At 42.8% G+C, this 20,458-nt stretch overlaps 1 protein-coding gene across 1 annotated transcript in view; it reads left to right on the top strand.

The window, feature by feature from the left end:
- The window catches only part of LOC126278935 (putative neural-cadherin 2), a 153,430-nt gene that overhangs the window by 48,230 nt on the left and 84,742 nt on the right, over positions 1-20,458 (top strand). Inside the window, exon 4 of the mRNA XM_049979213.1 lies at positions 1,561-1,698. Within this exon, the coding sequence (XP_049835170.1) occupies positions 1,561-1,698 (138 nt within the window). The remainder of the gene's footprint in view (positions 1-1,560; positions 1,699-20,458) is intronic.

Raw genomic sequence — 20,458 nt, 5'->3', positions numbered from 1 at the left:
AAACCATTTCAGATGAGAATAGCTCGAGGCTGAACCGAGACCTTCTCATCTGAGATAGATAGAAGTAGATCATTATCAACTAACATGCCACTTAGACTATATTACACATCCAAATACAGGATATCACTTCCCTCTACATACTGCCAATTATTTTTACCACACTCATTGTAGTAGTTTTCTTTTTTTCTTTTTCTTTGACAGTTGCATTATGTAAATTATATTCTCATCAACTAGGTAGTAACAAATTATAAGGAATCATTTTAACAATTGTTAAGCATTCAATTCGCTGCAACCTCAGAGAATTTTTTTTATTTATTTTATTTTTTATTTTTATTTATATTACTTTTAAAAAGCATTAACAACTGTATACCAATAAGATTGGCACAATGAGAAGTCTCTGCTGTTAGATTCAGAAGCATCCGACCCATCTTACGTTTCAAGGCGGTGGGTTACTCTGTACTGTTCACGAAATAAATAAATGAATAACTGTCCAGCGACTATAAAGGAACACTTGAAGAAATGCATGATACAAACTGCGCTGTCTTGCATTATATTTATTCACAATCGATTTCGATCACGGATCATCTTCACAGTAGAAAAATATCCATTGTGACAACTTATCATGTCATACATGCTATTTAACTGAAAAGTATACGACTTTGCTGGCATTAAAATGCCAGAACATTTTATTTAACGCCATAATACCGCCTTAAGCAAGCAGAAAACATTGAAAACATGTAACAGCAGTGAATGCACAGCACCATTGTTGAGGGCTGCATGTTGTAAGACGGCACAGTGTGTATCATGCGTTTCTCCAAGAAATCGATGTTGTTGAAAGTCGCCTGAAACAAAATTTCATATATAGGAACAAATTATACATTAACTCGACAGTTCGCGTGGAGAGGAGGGCTACCAAACTTATCGAAACGTTGTCAGAACACAACTCCATGAGTCGGCTGATAACCCAAGATGACTTCACAGATGAAATTCGCAGAAAAAATCCTGCATCCCGGTGCAAGACAACACTATCTACCAGAAAAACCCAATATGGGAGGAAGGGCAGCATCAGTCATAAAATTTTAATCTGTTTGTTTCAGGGCGATATCAGCTATTGTGTAGCTGTCTTAAGGGCAATTATTAGATTGGTGCACAATTCCGTAGCGTTGCTGTTTTGTTTGTTGATATCCCGGTTGTTATGGGTTTGTTTATCGACTGTCATTTTTTATTTGTAGCTCACTGTTGCTACTTGAGTTTAAATATTGTTATTTTGCCATCCCCAGTAGCTGAGTGATCAGCGCAACAGACTGTCAATCCTAAGGGTCCGGGTTCGATTACCAGCTGGGTCGCTGAGGGACTGGGTGTTGTGTTGTCCTAATCATCATCCTTTCATCCCCATCGACGCTCAAGTCGCCGAAGTGGCGTCAAATCGAAAGACTTGCACCAGGCGAGCGGTCTACCCGACGGGAGGCCCTCGTCGCACGACATTACTATTATTTTGCCATTTGGAGATAATGAGTGGAGCTGTGTGCACTAGAAAATGGAGGAGTGTCTTCGTTACAGGTGAAGGCGGTGGACGGAGACACGGAGAGGCCACAGGAAGTGGTCTACTTCATCACCGGGCCCGGCGTTAACCCCGACAACCCATCGGCTGGCAACTTCCGCATCGACCCAAACACAGGGGACATATTTCTTCTCAGGGTAAACATTCTTTATGAGTAGCTTAAAATAATAGCTTAGTATGTTCTTTGTGCCTTAGGTACAACTAGACGACGCATCTAAAAACTTACCTGCCATAGGAAACGAAACACAACACTACGAAGGCAGGAAGCACAAAACCTCAAACTGACATGAAACGTAGAAATGATTATCCTCTCTACGAATGAAGTATCTGGGCACTCCTGTGAAATGAATAGATCATGGGCGTGTACAGATGTCGATAGTATCGCGAAACGAGGTATGAGAGGGCAGTGTCATTTGTACTCAAGTGATTCAGGTGAAAAGGGACCCATGGCGGGTATTAGCAGGCACTAAATGAGGAATAGGACTTGTAGCTACATCTTGGGACATTCCATTTTGGAAAACTCTAGGGAATTCAGTATGTCCAGATCCACAGTGTCGAGAATGTGCCAAGAATATCAAATTTCGGACATTACCACCCACCACGGACAATGTAGTGTCTGACGGCGTGCATGCCTTCACTTAACGACCGAGAGTAGCGGCATTTGCGTAGAGTTGTCAGTGCTGCGAGACAAGCAGCACCGTGTGAAATAGCCACAGAAATCAGTGTGGGACGTACGACGAACGTATCCGCTAGAACAGTGCGGCGTAATTTGGCGTTAATAGGCTGCTGCAGCAGACGACCGACGAGAGTGACTTTCCAACAGCACAACATCGCGTGCATCGTCTCTCCTGGCCTCGTGATCGCACCGTTTGCGCTCCAGGCGAATGGAAAACCGTGGCTGGTCAGATGAGTCCTGATTTCAGTTGATAAGAGACGAGCTGGGGTTCGAGTGTGGCGCAGACCAACAAGGTACGGTCCAACATGATGGTGGTTCTATAACAGTGTGGTGTCAACCAGTCATTGACTGGAAATGGTCATGTTCGGCTACTTGGATACCATTTGCACCTTTAGCCGGCCGAGTGGTTCTAGGCACTTCAGTGTGGAACCGCGCGACCGCTACAGCCGCAAATCAAATGGCTCTGAGCACTATGGGACTTAACTTCCAAGGTCATCAGTCCCCTAGAACTTAGGACTTCTTAAACCTAACTAACCTAAGGACATCACACACATCCATGCCCGAGGCAGGATTCGAACCTGCGAAGCTACAGTCACAGGTTCGAATCCTGCCTCGGGCATGGATGTTGTGTGATGTCCGTAGGTTAGTTAGGTTTATGTTGTTCTAAGTTCTGGCTCAGAGCCATTTGAACGATTTTCAGCCATTAATGGACTTCATGTTCCCAGACAACAATGGAATTTTTATGTATGATGACGCATCATGTCACCAGGCCACAATTGTTCGCGGTTACTTTGAGGAACATCCTGGAAAATTCGAGCGACTGATTAGACCACGCAGGTCGTCAGACATTAATCCCATCTAACAATCATGGGATGTAATGGAGAGGTCAGCACATGCACAGAACCTCCCCTGGCAACACTTTCGCAGCTATACACGGCTATAGAGGCATCGTGGCTCAGTATCTCTGCAGAGACTTCTAACGATTTGTGAGTCTCTGTCACGTCAAGTTTCTGCACTTTCTTTCTTTTCTTTCGCTTGTGCCTTAGTCCCACAGGTACATCGCGTCAGCATGGTTAATCGGATTTGGCAATGTTAGATTAAGGGTTGGCCGGATGCCCTTACTGCCGCCACCCCGTACCCCTGAGGACGGAATTATAGTGTACCCCAACTGTCTGCGACAAGTGTAACCCATGGAATAGTTCAAAAGTGTTCAGATATCTGCCGGCCATGTAACTGAGGCGAGACATGGGGACCAGCCCAGTATTCACCTAGGGGATGTGGAAAACCTGCTAAAAACCACATGCAAGCTGCCTGGCACACCGACCGTCGTCGTTAGTCCGCCGGGCGGATTCAATCCAGGGCCGGCGCACCCACCCGAGTCCACGAAGCAGCCCATTAGTGCTCTCGGCTGACGTGACGGGTACGGCCAGTTGCTGCACCATGCCTGTCAAAAGGAGATCAGAGGCGATATTAGGAGGCGCCCCGCAATTTTTTGTCACCTCAGTGTACTTCATCAGTCAACACGAAGCGATGGTTGAGGAGATGTACAGAGTGACACGACTGTGCAGTGGATGACAGCCTATGAATGTTTTGGAGCTATGGATCACACTATCGTTCTCCAATCCGGTGGAAGGGTTTGTGTAATCCACTTCCTGAACTTTACCTCCCATTATGCGTATTGCCCATAGTGAAGTATGGAGGAGATGTTGTTGTTCTTGTTGTGGTCTTCAGTCCTGATACTGGTTTGATGCAGCCCTCCATGCTACTCTATCCTGTGCAAGCTTCTTCATCTCCCAGTACCTACTGCAACCTACATCCTTCTGAATCTCCTTAGTGTATTCATCTCTTGGTCTCTCTCTACGATTTTTACCCTCCACGCTGCCCTCCAATGCTAAATTTGTGATCCCTTGATGCCTCAGAACATGTCCTACCAACCGGTCCCTTCTTCTTGTCAAGTTGTCCCACAAACTCCTCTTCTCCCCAATTCTGTTCAATACCTCCTCATTAGTTATATGATCTACCCATCGAATCTTCAGCATTCTTCTGTAGCACCACATTTCGAAAGCTTCTATTCTCTTCTTGTCCAAACTATTTATCGTCCATGTTTCACTTCCATACATGGCTACACTCCATACAAATACTTTCAGAAACGACTTCCTGACACTTAAATCTATACTCGATGTTAACAAATTTCTCTTCTTCAGAAACACTTTCCTTGCTATTGCCAGTCTACATTTTATATCCTCTCTACTTCGACCATCATCGATTATTTTGCTCCCCAAATAGCAAAACTACTTTACTACTTTAAGTGTCTCATTTCCTAATCTAATTCCCTCAGCATCACCCGACTTAATTCGACTACATTCCATTATCCTCGTTTTGCTTTTGTTGATGTTCATCTTATATCCTCCTTTCAAGACACTGTCCATTCCGTTGAACTGCTCTTCCAAGTCCTTTGCTGTCTGTGACAGAACTACAATGTCATTGGCGAACCTCAAAGTTTTTATTTCTTCTCCATGGATTTTAATACCTACTCCGAACTTTTCTTTTGTTTCCTTTACTGCTTGCTCAATATACCGATTTAATAACATCGGGGAGAGGCTGCAACCCTGTGTCACTACCTTCCCAACCGCTGCTTCCCTTTCATGTACCTCAACTCTTATTACTGCCATCTGTTTTCTGTATAAATTGTAAATAGCCTTTCGGTCCCTGTATTTTACCCGTGCCACCTTTAGAATTTGAAAGAGAGTATTGCACTCAACATTGTCAAAAGCTTTCTCTAAGTCTACAAATTCTAGAAACGTAGGTTTACCTTTCCTTAATCATTCTTCTAAGATAAGTCGTAAGGTCAGTATTGCCTCACGTGTTCTAACATTCCTACGGAATCCAGGCTGATCTTCCCAGAGGTCGGCCTCTACCAGTTTTTCCATTCGTCTGTAAAGAATTCGTGTTAGAGTTTTTTAGTTGTGACTTATTAAACTGATAGTTCGATAATTTTCACATGTTTCAACACCTGCTTTCTTTGGGATTGGAATTATTATATTCTTCTTGAAGTCTGAGGGTATTTCGCCTTTCTCATCCATCTTGGTCACCAGATCGTAGAGTTACGATATGGAGTCGATTTTCGAGCTTAGAGTGTGGTACACTTACTACGGCCCGAAGAAAACACTAATTGCGGAAGGCTAGGAACACATTTTATAGCATTGTGTACTTTGCACAGAAAAAGAACGTTTCAGACATGACGACTGTATCAGTATAGCAATGCACCCTGTCATAAAGCAGCATCTGCGAGGCGATGGCTTGCGCACAGTAACATAATTGGAGGGGGATACCTGGAGGCTCTACCTGAACCCAATGGAGCAACTTTGAGATGAGTTAGACTGTCGTTCCAGACACCTGCGTCGAACATCTCTACCTCCTGTCGGTTCGACTCTCGAGGAAGAATGGACTGCCATATTAATGTCCACTAATACATGAATACAGACGAATACATGAATACAGACGAATGGAAAAACTGGAAGAAGCCGACCTCGAAGAAGATCAGTTTGGATTCCGTAGAAATGTTGGAACACGTGAGGCAATACTGACCCTACGATTTATCTTAGAAAATAGTTTAAGAAAATGCAAACCTACGTTTCTAGCATTTGTAGACTTAGAGAAAGCTTTTGACAATGTTGATTGGAATGCTCTCTTTCAAATTCTGGAGGTTGCAGGGGTAAAATACAGGGAGCAAAAAGCTATTCACAATTTGTACAGAAACCAGATGACAGTTATAAGAGTCGAGGGGCATGAAAGGGAAGCAGTGGTTGGGAAGGGAGTGAGACAGGGTTGTAGCCTATCCCCGATGTAATTCAATCTGTATATTGAGCAAGCAATAGAGGAAACAAAAGAAAAATTCGGAGTAGGAATTAAAATCCATGGAGAAGAATTAAAAACTTTGAGGTTCGCCGATGACATTGTAATTCTGTCAGAGACAGCAAAGGACTTAGAAGAGCAGCTTAACGGAATAGACAGTGTCTTGAAAGGAGGATATAAGATGAACATAAACAGAAGCAAAACGAGGATAGTGGAACGTAGTCGAATTAAATCGGGTGATGCTGCGGGAATTAGATTAGGAAATGAGAGGCTTAAAGAAATAAATAAGTTTTACTATTTGGGGAGCAAAATACTGATGATGGTCGAAGTAGAGAGGATATAAAATGTAGACTATCAATGGCAAAGAAAGCGTTTCTGAGGAAGAGAAATTTGTTAACACCAAGTATAGATTTAAGTGTCAGGGAGTCGTTTCTGAAAGTATTTGTTTGGAGTGCAGCTATGTATGGAAGTGGAACATGGACGATAAATAGTTTAGACAAGGAGAGAATAGAGTGGTGCTACAGAATAATGCTGAAGATCAGATGGGTAGAGCACATAACTAATGAGGAGGTATTGAATAGAATTGGAGAGAAGAGAAATTTGTGGCACAACTTGACTAGGAGAAGGGATCGTTTGGTAGGGCATATCATGAGGCATCAAGGGATCACCAATTTAGTTTTTGAGGGCAGCGTGGAGGGTAAAAATCGTAGAGGGAGACCAAGAGATGAATACACTAAACAGATCCAGAAGCATGTAGGTTGCAGTAGGTACTGGGAGATGAAGAAGCTTGCACAGTATAGAGTAGCATGGAGAGCTGCATCAAACCAGTCTCTGGACTGAAGACCACATCAACAACAACATGAAAAGTTTACGTAGCAGGTTTCATTCAGAAGTTGCATTTAAATGTTTTTTGACCGCCATTAAGGTACAGTTATGTCTCATGTAAGAGGGAGGAACATCTATCAGCACGTGTCGGAATTCTGTAAAAGCGCGATCGTGGCCTATCCAGGCAGGTTTATCATTCCTCTGTATCGCTACTCGCGTTGTTCGGGATCCCACAGCGGACATACGAATACGGAAATCATTTGTTCATGAGGACCACACTCAACTTCATGGTCACCCGTGGCTAGCGCCTGAGAGGGCCGCTGAAGATAGTTGAAAAAAAAAAAAAGAAGCGAAATGCGTATGTTCTAAACAAGAGTTTTATTACAGTCGCAGAAGACGCCGTATAACCTATAACCGTGCGAGGTCGTGCATTGGTCAGCACACCAGACTCATATCCGGAAGGATAACAGTTCAAACACGCGTCCGGCCATCCAGAATTAGGTTTTCCGTGATTTCTTTAAACCGCTTCAGGCATATGCCAAGATGGTTCATTTGAAAGGGCACGGCCGATTTCCTTCCCTATCCTTTCTTAATCTGTGCTTGTGCATCGTGTCTAATGACCTCGTTTCTCCCAGGACGTTAAAGACTAAGCTCATTAAGAAATCGAGAAGCTTTTGTGTTCTGACAGAAATAAGATTAAAACTATATGGGATATATAAATTTACTGGAAAACAAGAGTTCATATGATGTTGATGGAGTCCCTAACAGAATTTTGAACTGTTGTTCTAATTAAATAAGTGGAGTCCCTACTGATATATGTAATGCTTCGCTGGCACAGGGAAGTTTTCCAGACAGACTGAAATACGCAGATGTCAAACCTCTTCATAAGAAAGGGGACAAGAGTGACTTAAATAATTATAGACCAATCTCATTGCTGACTTCATTTTATAAAATCTTGAAAGTTATGTATTCAAGACTAGTCTCACATTTAAGTGAAAATAATTTACTCAGCATGTCACAGTTCGGATCCGGAATGGTTAATCAACTAAGAAAGCTATCTACACATTTACCCATCAAATAGTACAAGCCCTAAATAAGAAATTATCGATAGTTGGTATTTTTTGTGATCTTTCCAAGGCATTTGACTGTGTGGATCATGTCACACTCTTAGAAAAACACAGCTTTGAAGGCTATACACACAGCTGGTTTGAATCATACTTAACGAACAGAAAGCGAAAAGTTGTGCTGAATAACACAAATAATGTTGGGAGGGTGGTCAAGTCTAATGAATAGGGAGTTATCACAAAGGGAGCCCCTCACAGGGTTCAATTTTGGGTCCTCTGCTGTGCCTTATTGATATGAATGACCTCTCACTTCACGTTTCGCAAGCAGAACTAGTACTTTTTGCAGATGACACAAGTGTTATAATAAATCCCATTCGGGAAAAAGCAGCTGAAGATATTGTTAAGGATGTCTTTCAGGGAATTACTAAGTGGTTCTCAGAAAATGGACTCTCCCTTAATTTTGAAAAAAACTCACTATATCGAGTTCTGTACACCGAACGGAGTCACACTGACAATTGATGTAGCACATCAACAGGGCTCAGTTATCAGGGTAGATTTCTCCAAATTCTTGGGTATTCACATTGATGACAACTTGAACTGAAAATAGCATATTGCTGAACTTCTCAAACAAGTTCAGCTTCTTTCACTCTTTGTATAATCGCTAGTCTTGGTAATAAACAGATCAGCCTCCTAACATACTTTGCATATTTCCACTCAATAATATCTTATGGTATAGTTTTCTTGTGTAATTCACCACATAGACATAAATTGTTGATTGCACAAAAGAGAGCAGTGAGAATAATTATTGGTGTTTACCCTAGGACGTTAGGACGTCGTTTAGGCGTTAGGTATTAGGTAGGAGTTAGGTGTTTTAACTGCACCATCGGAGTACATATATTCGCTAATGATTTCGTTATAAATAATCAATCTCAATAAGCGAAGAACAGTGATGTTCATACGTACAACACTAGAGGGAAAAATGGCTTTTCCTATCCGTTATTGAAGCTGTCAGTTGCTCGAAAAGGAGTACATTATTGAGCAACAAAACTCTTTGATCATTTGCCTAACAACATACAATATCTGGCAGGTATGAGACCAGGTTTCAAATGTAGCTTAAAATCATTTCTTTTGGACATCTCCTTCTATTCCATGGACGAGTTTCTGTTTCAGAACTGGTAAAAAGTAAAATTGTACCTCTAGATGTGGTTGCATGTGTGGAAACTAAAAATTTCAGTAATATTAATATTAGCACTATTCATGTGTGTGTATATATATCTTGTAATCCGACTTGTTCCACATCATATCGATAAAATAATCGTATAAATGATCTACGGAACATGACATAACTAACCTAAATCTCCTCTTATATCCTAGTTTACTTGTAATTCTGCAATTAATCAGGTTGCGCGTTTATAAAGGATCACCAGCTTGCTTCCTCATTTCATTATGAGCTTTTTACGCGCTATTGTACACAGTGACACAACATATAGCATCCTGAAAAACACATGTCTGGCTCCAAGTGAGGAAAGAAGCAGACGTTGCACCATGTAGGTACAATACCTATGGTTAAATCAGCAGACGCCTTTGATCTTATCACATCCTAAACGTGCTTAATATTCATTATAACAGACACATATCTTGAACTTCAACTAGTTTGCGAAAGAGAGTAATCAAAATTAACTTTCTCATTAAACTTCCTGGCAAATTAAAACTGTGTGCCTTGACCGAGACCCGAACTCGGGACCCGCGGGCAAGTGCTCTACCGACTGAGCTACCCATACACCACTCAGGACCCATCCTCACAGCTGCAATTCTGCCAGTGTTCTGGGACTTCCTCACTGTCAGTATTTGTGGACAGACGAAAAAGGTCGTCGCCTACATCCACAGTTCCGTACATACACCGCATGGTGCCTGGTGGAGTGGGAGGGAGGGAGGGGTGGGGGGGGGGGGGGCGTGACCTGTACCGCTACTAGTCACTTCCTTTCCAGTTCCACTCACAAACAGAGCGAAATAAAAAGGACTGTCTGTATGCCTCCGTATGAGCCTACGCAAAATGTGTGCTGGCGGCAGTAGAATCGTTCTGCAGTCAGCTCCAAATGCCTATTCTCTAATTATTTTTTTTGCAATATTTTTCGTCAGTAAGAATGTAGCCTTTCCTCCAGTATTCCTAGTTCAACTCTCGTAGCGTCCCCGTAATACTGGCATGTTGTTCGAACCTACCGGTGACATATCTAGCAGCCCTCGTCTGAACTGTATCGACGTCTTCCTTTAATTCGACTTGGAACCCCAAACACTCGAGCAGTAGTCAAGAACAGTTCGCACTAGTATCTTATATTCCGACTCCTTTACATATGAAACACATTTCCCCAAAATTCTCCACAATTCTCACATGCTCGTCCTATTTCATATCACTTTGCAACATCGCGTCCGAAGATTTCAACTACGTGACTGTGACAAGCAGAACATTGTTGTATTCTAACATTACGGGTTAGTTTTTCCCAGTCATATGCGTTAACTTACATTTTTCTACATTTAGAATGATCTGTCATTCGTCACACCAGCTAGAAATTCAGTTTAAGTCATATGTGTATCCTCCTACAGTCAATCAACGGTGGCACCTTCCCTTAAACCACAGCGTCACCAATAGACAGCTGCAGACTGCTAACCACCCTGCCGCCAGATCATTTCCGTATACAAACAATAACATTGGTTCTGTCACACTTCCCTGGGGCACTCCTAATGATACCCTTGACTCTGATGAGCATTCGCCATCGAGGACAACGTACTGGGTTCTTTTAAGAAGTCTGCCACTCACATATCTGGGAAGCTATTCCATGTGCTCGTACCTTTGTTAACAGGCTCAAATGGTTCTCGCAAATCTAGGAAGATGGAACCTGTGTGTTGCCCTTCATGCATAGTTCGTGGCATATCGTGTGAGAAAAGGGCGAGTTTCGCATGAGCGATCCTTTTTAAAACCGTGCTGATTCTTGGACCTAAGCTTTTCGGTCTAAAGTAAATTTATTATATTTGAACTCAGAATATGTTCAACAAACCGATGTTAAGGTGTTGTTGTTGTTGTGGTCTTCAGTCCTAAGACTGGCTTGATCCAGCTCTCCATGCTACTCTAGCCTGTGCAAGCTTCTTCATCTCCCAGTACCTACTGCAACCTACATCCTTCTGCATCTGTTTAGTGTATTCATGTCTTGATCTCCCTCTACCATTTTTACCATTTTTACCCTCCACGCTGCCCTCCAATACCAAATTGGTGATCCCTTGATGCCTCAGAACGTGTCCCACCAACCGATTTCTTCTTCTAGTCAAGTTGTGCCACAAACTTCTCTTCTCCCCAATCCTATTCAATACCTCCTCATTGGTTATATGATCTACCCATCTAATCTTCAACATTCTTTTGTAGCACCACATTTTGAAAGATTCTATACTCTTCTTGTCCAAACTAGTTGTCGTCCATGTTTCACTTCCATACATGGCTACACTCCATACAAATACTTTCAGAAACGACTTCCTTTCACTTAAATCTATACTCGATGTTAACAAATTTCTCTTCTTCAGTAACGCTTTTGTTGGTATTGGTCTGTAATTTTGCGGGTCCGTTCTTTTACCCTTCTTATATACAGGAGCTATCTTGGCTTTTTTCCAGTTACCTATAGATGCAACATAAATTAATTGCTCGGAAAAAACTCCCTTCAGCCTATCTACAAACGACGGATGTATTAATGGGTCTCTTAATTTGCGAGACCAGACTTCCTTATTTGTTTCTAACAGTAAATATAATGAAAACTATTGGTAGTGATAGATGCGTTTAACAATCTCCAGAGATTGCAATCGACTGGCGGCAAGTAATAATACCGGCCTGTGCATCAGGTACTCAAGGACACTTTAAAGTTTTGCAGTAATCATTGCACGCTTTGAACGTCATCCTTGATAGGAACTGTTCCTTTAGGAATGAAAGATGAACAATACCACGCACATTACTCAGGGACGGTATTGTCAACGATACCACTGCTGACTTTCATCGCACTCTGACATTATGAATTTCAAGAAAATTAATTAAAATGTATCTGTTAGTTTAACAAAATGCGTGATTCGTCCGGATTACTATTGTTCAAAATCAAATCTATTTAGCATAACCTAAGTGGATCCGTGGAGTTTTGACCACAGTCAGATGAAACAGACAGAAATTGCAACGTTCTCCTGGATCCACTTAGGAGAAACACATGCTTGTTTAATAATCGTATTAGCTGAGAATGCGGCCCCCGTTCAGTGCTGGTTCCAAACAAATTCCAGGGAACAGTGCGGGATGTTGTCTTTCCAGCAGTCGCTTTTCTGGGCAGTCACGTAATCTTTCGATGCACTAAACAACGGATCCACCGGAGAAGCCAAATATCTGCAAACTGAAGGGATCTGTCATAGTTTTGGTAGGGCTGTTTAAGCATAGACCTTTAGTTTAGGTCCAGTAGCCTTGTTTTCATTGCTGTCTCAAATGCAGGGCACACTGCTCAATTGTTTTTAAGGGGATTTTATTTTGGTGCGTTACTCGTCCGTCGCAGCGACCTGTTTGCCTTGGAACATTCCCCGTTGCATCTGATTATTTCTTTTGTTTTTCTGTTGTGTTACATGCTGTACCTTTCTATTTATTAACGACCGCATGCGTCCGCGGTAATTTATCCAGCAGGAAGCAAGATTGTGAAATTGCCTTGTTTTATGTCACTGATAGAGTGAGTTTGAGTACACGTCGTGCCCCGTGAACTAAATTTGAGAAAAAGTACGAGAATACTTATCGTATCTCAAACGTGTGACAGCCATCCATTCAATACGTTTTGAAGGTAAATTACGCATAGGGGAGAATGTTGAACAAGAAGGATAATGAACATAGGGCCACACAATGGTCGGTTTTTCAGCTTAATGACACATTCACAATAACATGTAGGGGGCAGACACTAGTACGACATTTTGCCACTAGAGGCCACCATATACAGTTTCCGACATTTCTACTGTTTTTACTATTGTGTCACATGAGACTGTGTTTTGTTCAGTGTCTTTAAATACTGCGAGTTTACATGTGCTGTATAATATATTAAAGTTGTTTTGAGGATATTGTTAATTCTTCAGTTACAGAGTTTTATGGCGATATTTCTAAAACTATAGCGCGCGACAAAACTAAAGCATCACTTTTTCGAAAGCAAGTAATTGTCTTCCATTGCGAAGCTTAAGTTTTAAATTTCTCTCAAAGGCGCCTACAAACTTCATCTGTAATGGCGCAAAAACGTAACGCCTTGTGACCTCACCCACGAGTTCAGCGAAGCTTCAAACAGGAAAATTGTCGACACAGACAAAAAACAAACAGAAAAGGCCACAGCTCAATTGTTCACGAGAGCTGTAAGGTTGGTTGATGATGTTACGTTGGTACCAAATTTCAGCGCAATTCTGTCCAGCGCCCTCATGGACGTGTCGTTACAGCCTCTGTTACCCACATTTCACCCCTTCTTTTGATGCCTCTGCAATGAGAAGGTCGTTACAGCGTCTGTTAACCACATTGCACACCTTCTTTTGATGCTGCTGCAATGCCGCTCAGAACCACGACACACTGCCCTGAAACCACGCGGTCTGCTTATGGGTGGCCTAGGAAAACATTTCAGACATACCAGCGCTCAAAGTCGACACAAGAAGGCCTCAAGGTGTGAATGGAAGCGCCCCTTTCCCTGGTTCATTGACTCCCACATATTTCGCGCTCGAAAACGACAGTTCGCAGTGCGCTGAGCGAAAGGAAGATATTCTTCAAATGGTTCAAATGGCTCTGAGCACTATGGGACTCAACAGCTGTGGTCATCAGTCCCCTAGAACTTAGAACTACAAACCTAACTAACCTAAGGACATCACACACATCCATGCCCGAGGCAGGATTCGAACCTAAGACCGCAGCGGTTACGCGGTTCCAGACTGAAGCGCCTATAGCCGCACAGCCACACCGGCCGGCAAGATATTCTTGACAACCCTTGAAGCTGCTGATATCTCCAGATGTTTCAACCCTTCTCTAAGAACATTGTGGCGCTATAGCCCTATTGAACATGATCGCACGCCTTAGGAGTTTAGCGCAACCTTTAATGCTGCTGACACCCCGTATGTTTCAATCCTTCTTTAAGAACATTGTGGGGCTACATCCCTATTGAACATGATTTCACGCCTTTGGAGTGCAGCGCAACGTTTGACTCTTCTGACACCCCCGGATGTTTCAAATGCCTCTGAGCACTATGGGACTTAACATCTGAAGTCATCAGTCCCCTAGAACTTAGAACTACTGAAACCTCACTAACCTAAGGACATCACACACATCCATGCCCCTTCCAGGATTCGAACCTACGACCGCCATTTCTGCTGTTGTGTACAGGTTGGAACTACTAAGAACCGTTTAGAACCATTCAATGAAATTTGAAGGTGATCTGCAAATTCAAAGATTTTTTCTGTTTCGTAATCTCTCGATAGCTAAGCATCAGCGTAGACATAAATAGAACAGTAGAGGCTCCCTCTAAGACCCCCCCCCCCCCCCCCCAACCTCCAGTTCGGCAACACCCTCGTAGACCCTAGCATCTTTTTTGAGCACGTTACAAATGTACCTGTCACTAACTTCGACACCATTTCGGCGTGATGGTTGTTCTATCGCCTGAAGAAAGGCAAACCGCACCAATAAGATGTCGAAGGGGTTGCCTAGCCCTCAGGTGTTAGAGCAGCCGCCATGTAGATTTGGTGTCGAAATTTCTGAAGTGCACTTCTAACGCGCTCAACAAAGTTTCGTGAGAGGTACTGTTTTATTCAAGCACACGTTAAGGTTGCATTACCGGGATATCACCCCACTGGATGGCGGAAAACAGGAGGACTAAACAAACATAAGTACCCTTTGAGGGCACGGATCACGTTCAAATTTTGTCGAATAGCTTTGAACGGTGCCTGGTGGTTCCAGCCTATACACGACAGCAAAAACTGCGGTCGAGCTCCACTCCAAGGGGCTGCAACGACGTTCAGTGGGAATGCAGCTCCACAATGTTCTTAGAGAACGCTTGAAAGTCTGAGGACGACGAAACGCCAAAGGTTGTCAAGAACATCTTTGCCTTCCTCATTGCACTGGGAACTGTCATTTTCCACTGCGGAATATGTCGCAATCACCGCCCCAAAAGAAGGGGTGATTTCAATGACGCTCTTCTCGTTACCTCCTGAGGCCTTTTCGTGGGTATTCTGAGCGTTTATGTGTCTGAAATATTTTCCTCCGCCACCCGTAAACAAACCGTGTGATTTCAACTCTTGGTGTCGCGGTTCTGCCCTCCATCGCAGAGGCGTCGAAAGGAGGAGTGAAATTTGGATGAGAGGGGCTGTGACGGCCTTCCCATCGTGTGACACGTCCATGGTGGCGTTGAGCAGAATGCTAGTGAAATTTCTTGCCAATGTGACATCATTAACCCACACTACAGCTTATATGAACTCCTGAGCTCTGGCCTTTCTTTCCGCATGTGCCGACACCTTGCTGTTTGAAGTGTTGCCGAGCCCGAGGCTGACGTCACAGGGCGCCACGCTTTTGCGCCTTTACAGAAGAATGTTGTAGGCACGTTAGAGCCAAATTTCAGACTTACGCCCCGCAATGGGAGGCAATTACGGGGTTTCGAAAAGTGACCCTTAAATTTTGTCGCGCAGTGTAGCTACAAAATATGTTAATGTTTAAGCCATACTTCGTCATCATGCACCATCCTGTACCTTGCAACAGAAGGTCTCTTTACCATGGAAGACGTGATATTTACTAATGACATGACTTTCTTTAATGTCTTAATAGTTTTCTCTGTCTCGCAAATGGATATTTCTGTCAGTTTCCAATAACTTCTGTTTCAAAATATTTTTAACATGTGACTAGTTTTTGATATATCTTTTTCTTAATTTGATTTCTGTTACAGATTGCTTGTACGTAGTAGAGTAGTAATATAACACAAACACTATTACACTGAGTTGACAAAAGTCATGGGTTACCTATTAATGTCGTCTCGGTTCTAACAACCCTACCACAACAAAGGTCAACATTTAATAATAATTGTGGTGTTGCTCACGCTGCTAAATACTGCATTTTCGGCAACAACATAGTTGTTATGTGGCAGGTGTCATTAGAGCACAGTTAATAAAGTCATTTCATGTAATAATGAATAAACTAGGCACTCATCTTTTCGTGTTTCCAACGCTGGTCTCGTTGTAAAATCATGGCTCAATCGTCGAAAATCTAGGTGGTGATGATTCCAAGCTCGGATGCAAAAAAGCCTAGGTTTTATTCTGCTATATTCAGAAGTTTTGTAGATGCGCTTCACAAACCATTCTTGAAGATTAAACTTTAAGTTACACTTCCTTGTAATTTCTTTTATTGCAATATCACGTAACACAAAAAACATCACTTCACAATACAAAACATACTTGAAAACATCTTCCTCACAGTCACTGTTAAAGTTCACATTTTACAAGCTGACTACAATATGCGTCTTTCCAACATGACGTCCAAGACTTGACCTTCTCAAGGTCCTACTCTCTAACAACTAATAATCGCTTACGCGCCCAAAAATCAGAGTTACAAGTACGTCAAAGATCATAGTGACAAAAGAAAGAACACACATAAGAATTATATCATTGCAATATAAACATATCGATGTATCACAAATTAAATCAAATCTGAATGTTGTCCCAGAAATAAGTTAAGTAGTTAACAGATACACGTAGAATATCGCTGGTATCGAGCGGTTGAGTTGAGGTGCCGTAATCGTTACTTAATTCAAGTCCACCATTTGCTTAAAGTAGTGGAGCAGCTAGATGTGGCTTGGACTTAATATTTGGCTGGAAGTCCCCAACCGAAATACTGAGCCGTGTTGCTTCTTAGCTATCCATAATTGCTAAAGTACTGCCGGTGAAGGTTTTTGTGCACGTACTGACTTCTCGATTATGTCCCGTAAATGATCGATGGGATTCATGTCAGGTGATATGGATGACCAAACCAGTTGTCCAGAATGTTCTTCAAACTAATCGAGAACAATTGTGGCCCGGTGACGTGATGCACTGTCGTCCATAAAAATTCCATCGTTGTTTGGGAACATGAAGTCCATGAATGGCTGCAAATGGTCTGCAAGTAGCCGTACATCCAGAAGACCCAGTTCATTCCATGCAAGCACAGCCCACACCATTATGGAGCCACTACAAGATTGTATAGTGCCTTGTTGCATACTTGAGTCCATGGCTTTGCTTGAGCCACATTAAAACCCTACCATCATCTTTTGCCATCTGAAATCGGAACTCATCTGACCATGCTTCGGTTTCCCAGCCGTCTAGGGTCCAACCGATCTGGGTCACGAGCCCAGGTGAGGCGCTGCAGGCTATGTCGTGCTGTTAGCATTGCCACTTGCTTCGGTCGTCTGCTGCCATAGCCCTCTAACGTCAAATTTCGCAACACTGTCCTAACAGATAAGTTCGTCGCACGTTCCACATTGATTTCTGCGATTATTTTGGGCAGTCTTTGTTTTATTTTAGCTCTGATAACTCTGATCAAACGCCGCTGCTATCATTAAGTCAAGGCCGTCGGCCACTGCCTTGTTCGGGGTGAGGGGTAATACTTGAAATATGGTACCACCGGCACGCTCATGACGCTGTGTACGCCAGTATACGGAACTGCCTAACGATTTTCGAAATGAAATGTCCCGTACGTCTACAATTACAATATCTCAAAAGAGGAGAGGCCGCTGGACCTGATGGGATACCAGTTCGATTTTACACAGAGTACGAGAAGGAACGTGCCCCCCTTCTTGCAGCGGTGTACCGTAGGTCTCTAGAAGAGCGTAGCGTTCCAAAACATTGGAAAAGAGCACAGGTCATCCCCGTTTTCAACAAGGGACGTCGAACAGATGTGCAGAGCTATAGACCTCTATCTCTAACGCCGATCAGTTGTAGAAGTTTGGAACACGTATTATGTTCGAGTATGATGACTTTTCTGAAGACTAGAAATCTACTCTGTAGGAATCCTGTGAAACCCAGCTCGTGCTATTCGTCCACGAGACTCACAGGGCCATAGACACGCTTTCCCAGGTGGATGCCGTGTTACTTGACTTCCGCAAGGCGTTCGATACAGTTTCCCACAGTCGTTCAATGAACAAAGTGAGAGCATACGGACTATCAGACCAGTTGTATGATTGGATTGAAGAGTTCCTAGATAACAGAACGCAGCATGTCATTCTCAATGGAGAGAAGTCTTCCGAAGTAAGAGTGATTCCAGGTGTGCCGCTGGTGAGTTTCGTAAAACCTTTGCTATTCACAATATATTTAATTGACCTCGTGGATAACATCGGAAACTCACTGAGGCTTTTTGCGGATGATGGAAAATTGAACTGAAATGCAGGAGAATGTGCAACTAATTGACGCATGGTGCAGGGAATGGCAATTGAATCTCAATGTAGACAAGTGTAATGTGCTGCGAATACATAGAAAGAAAGATTCTTTATCCCTTTATCACTAATCGTCGGTAAAGCAGATGCCAGACTGAGATTCATTGGAAGAAACCTAAGGAAATGCAGTGCGAAAACAAAGGAAGTAGGTTACTGTACACTTGTTCGCCCACTGCTTGAATACTGCTCAACAGTGTGGGATCCGTATCAGATAGGGTTGCTAGAAGAGATAGAGAAGATCCAACGGGGAGCAGCGCGCTTCGTTACAGGATCATTTAGTAATCTCGAAAGCGTTACGGAGATGATAGATAAACTCTAGTGTAAGACTCTGCAAGAGATACGCTCAGTAGCTCGGTACGGGCTTTTGTTGAAGTTTCGAGAACATACCAGCACCGAGGAGTCAAGCAGTATATTGCTCCCCCCTACGTATATCTCGCGAAGAGACCATGAGGATAAAATCAGAGAGATTAAAGCCCACACAGAGGCGTACCGACAATCTTTCTTTCCACGAACAATGCAAGACTGAAATAGAAGGGAGAACCGATAGAGGTACTCAAGGTACCCTCCGCCACACACCGTCAGGTGGCTTGCGGAGTACGGATGTAGATGTAGATGTAGTTCCAATTATCATTCCTCGTTCAGGGTCTGTTAGTTCCCGTCGTGCGGACATAATGACGTCGCAAACCTTTTCACATGAATGACCGCTCCAACAGTGCACTGTTCTTTTATACGTTGTGTCCGCGACCGCCACCTGTATGTGTACATATGCTATCCCATGACTTTTCTTATTTCATTGTAAATGCAGTATTGACAGTATTTTCTCGACTGCAACACTTTCAAAATTTGGATAGAATATTTGTTCCTAGCTACCTGACCATTTTGTTCATTGGAGTAGTTTTTCACATTTGGAAAAATCTTACTTTTGCAGAGTAATTTTAATAATTTCATAAAAAAATCGGCACCACACTTAAAGTGAATGCTGTCATTTCGAAATGGAAAAAGAAAATATACTACACTTCTATCATAGAGGCGAATGTCTGAAAAAGTGTTCCGATCTCTCTTCCTTACTAACAAAATACCTTTCTGGTATGAACGTAAAGTTCGTCTTTGTATGTTATTAATACATGTATGGTTGTCATTTTTTTCTAAAGATCTGAAATCGCAAGCCCATAAGATCAGATCTATTGTATCCAGTTACAGAACATAAAGCTAGAAAATATTCACAAAATATATTTTCATTTGTGTACCACTGATGTCATGACATTTAAAATGATAAATCTGCATAAAAATAGTATAGTCTATCGAGTGAGTAAATCCTTTTGGATGTCAACAAAAATAAGCAGTTAATACGTCACTAAGACACAGCTGGCCTCCCTTCCCCTTGCAAAATATGCCCTCGCCCATGACCAAAGAGTTTACTGGCCCATTTGCATCAGTCGGCGGTAGCATACACAACGTGATCAAAAGTATCCGGACACCGCCAAAAGCCGGCGCTACTGTAGGCGCTACAGTCTGGAACCGCACGACCGCTACGGTCGCAGATTCGAATCCTACCTTGGGCATGGATGTGTGTGATGTCCTTAGGTTAGTTAGGTTTAAGTATTTCTAAGTTCTAGGTGACTGATGACCACAGCAGTTACGTCCCATAGTGCTCAGAGCCATTTGAACCATATTGAACACCCCCAAAAACATACGTTTTTCATATTAGGTGCATTGTGCTGCCACCTATTGCCAGGTACTCCATATCAGAGACCTCAGTAGTTATTAGACATCGTCAGAGAGCAGGATGAAGCACTTCGAACGTGGTCAGGTGATTGGGTGTCACTTGTGTCATATATCTGTACGCGAGACTTCCACACTCCTAAACATCCCAAGGTCCAATGTTTCAGATGTGATAGTGAAGTGGAAGCGTGAAGGAACACGTACAGCACAAAAGCGTACAGAACGGCCTCGTCTGTTGGCTTACAGAGGCCGACGACAATCGAAGAGGGAATTTGATTCCATGATA

This window comes from Schistocerca gregaria, chromosome 6 (assembly GCF_023897955.1).
Source record: "Schistocerca gregaria isolate iqSchGreg1 chromosome 6, iqSchGreg1.2, whole genome shotgun sequence".
NCBI lineage: Eukaryota > Metazoa > Arthropoda > Insecta > Orthoptera > Acrididae > Schistocerca > Schistocerca gregaria.
The sequence above is the reverse complement of the archived record's forward strand: the minus strand, read 5'-3'. Positions and strand labels throughout refer to the sequence as shown.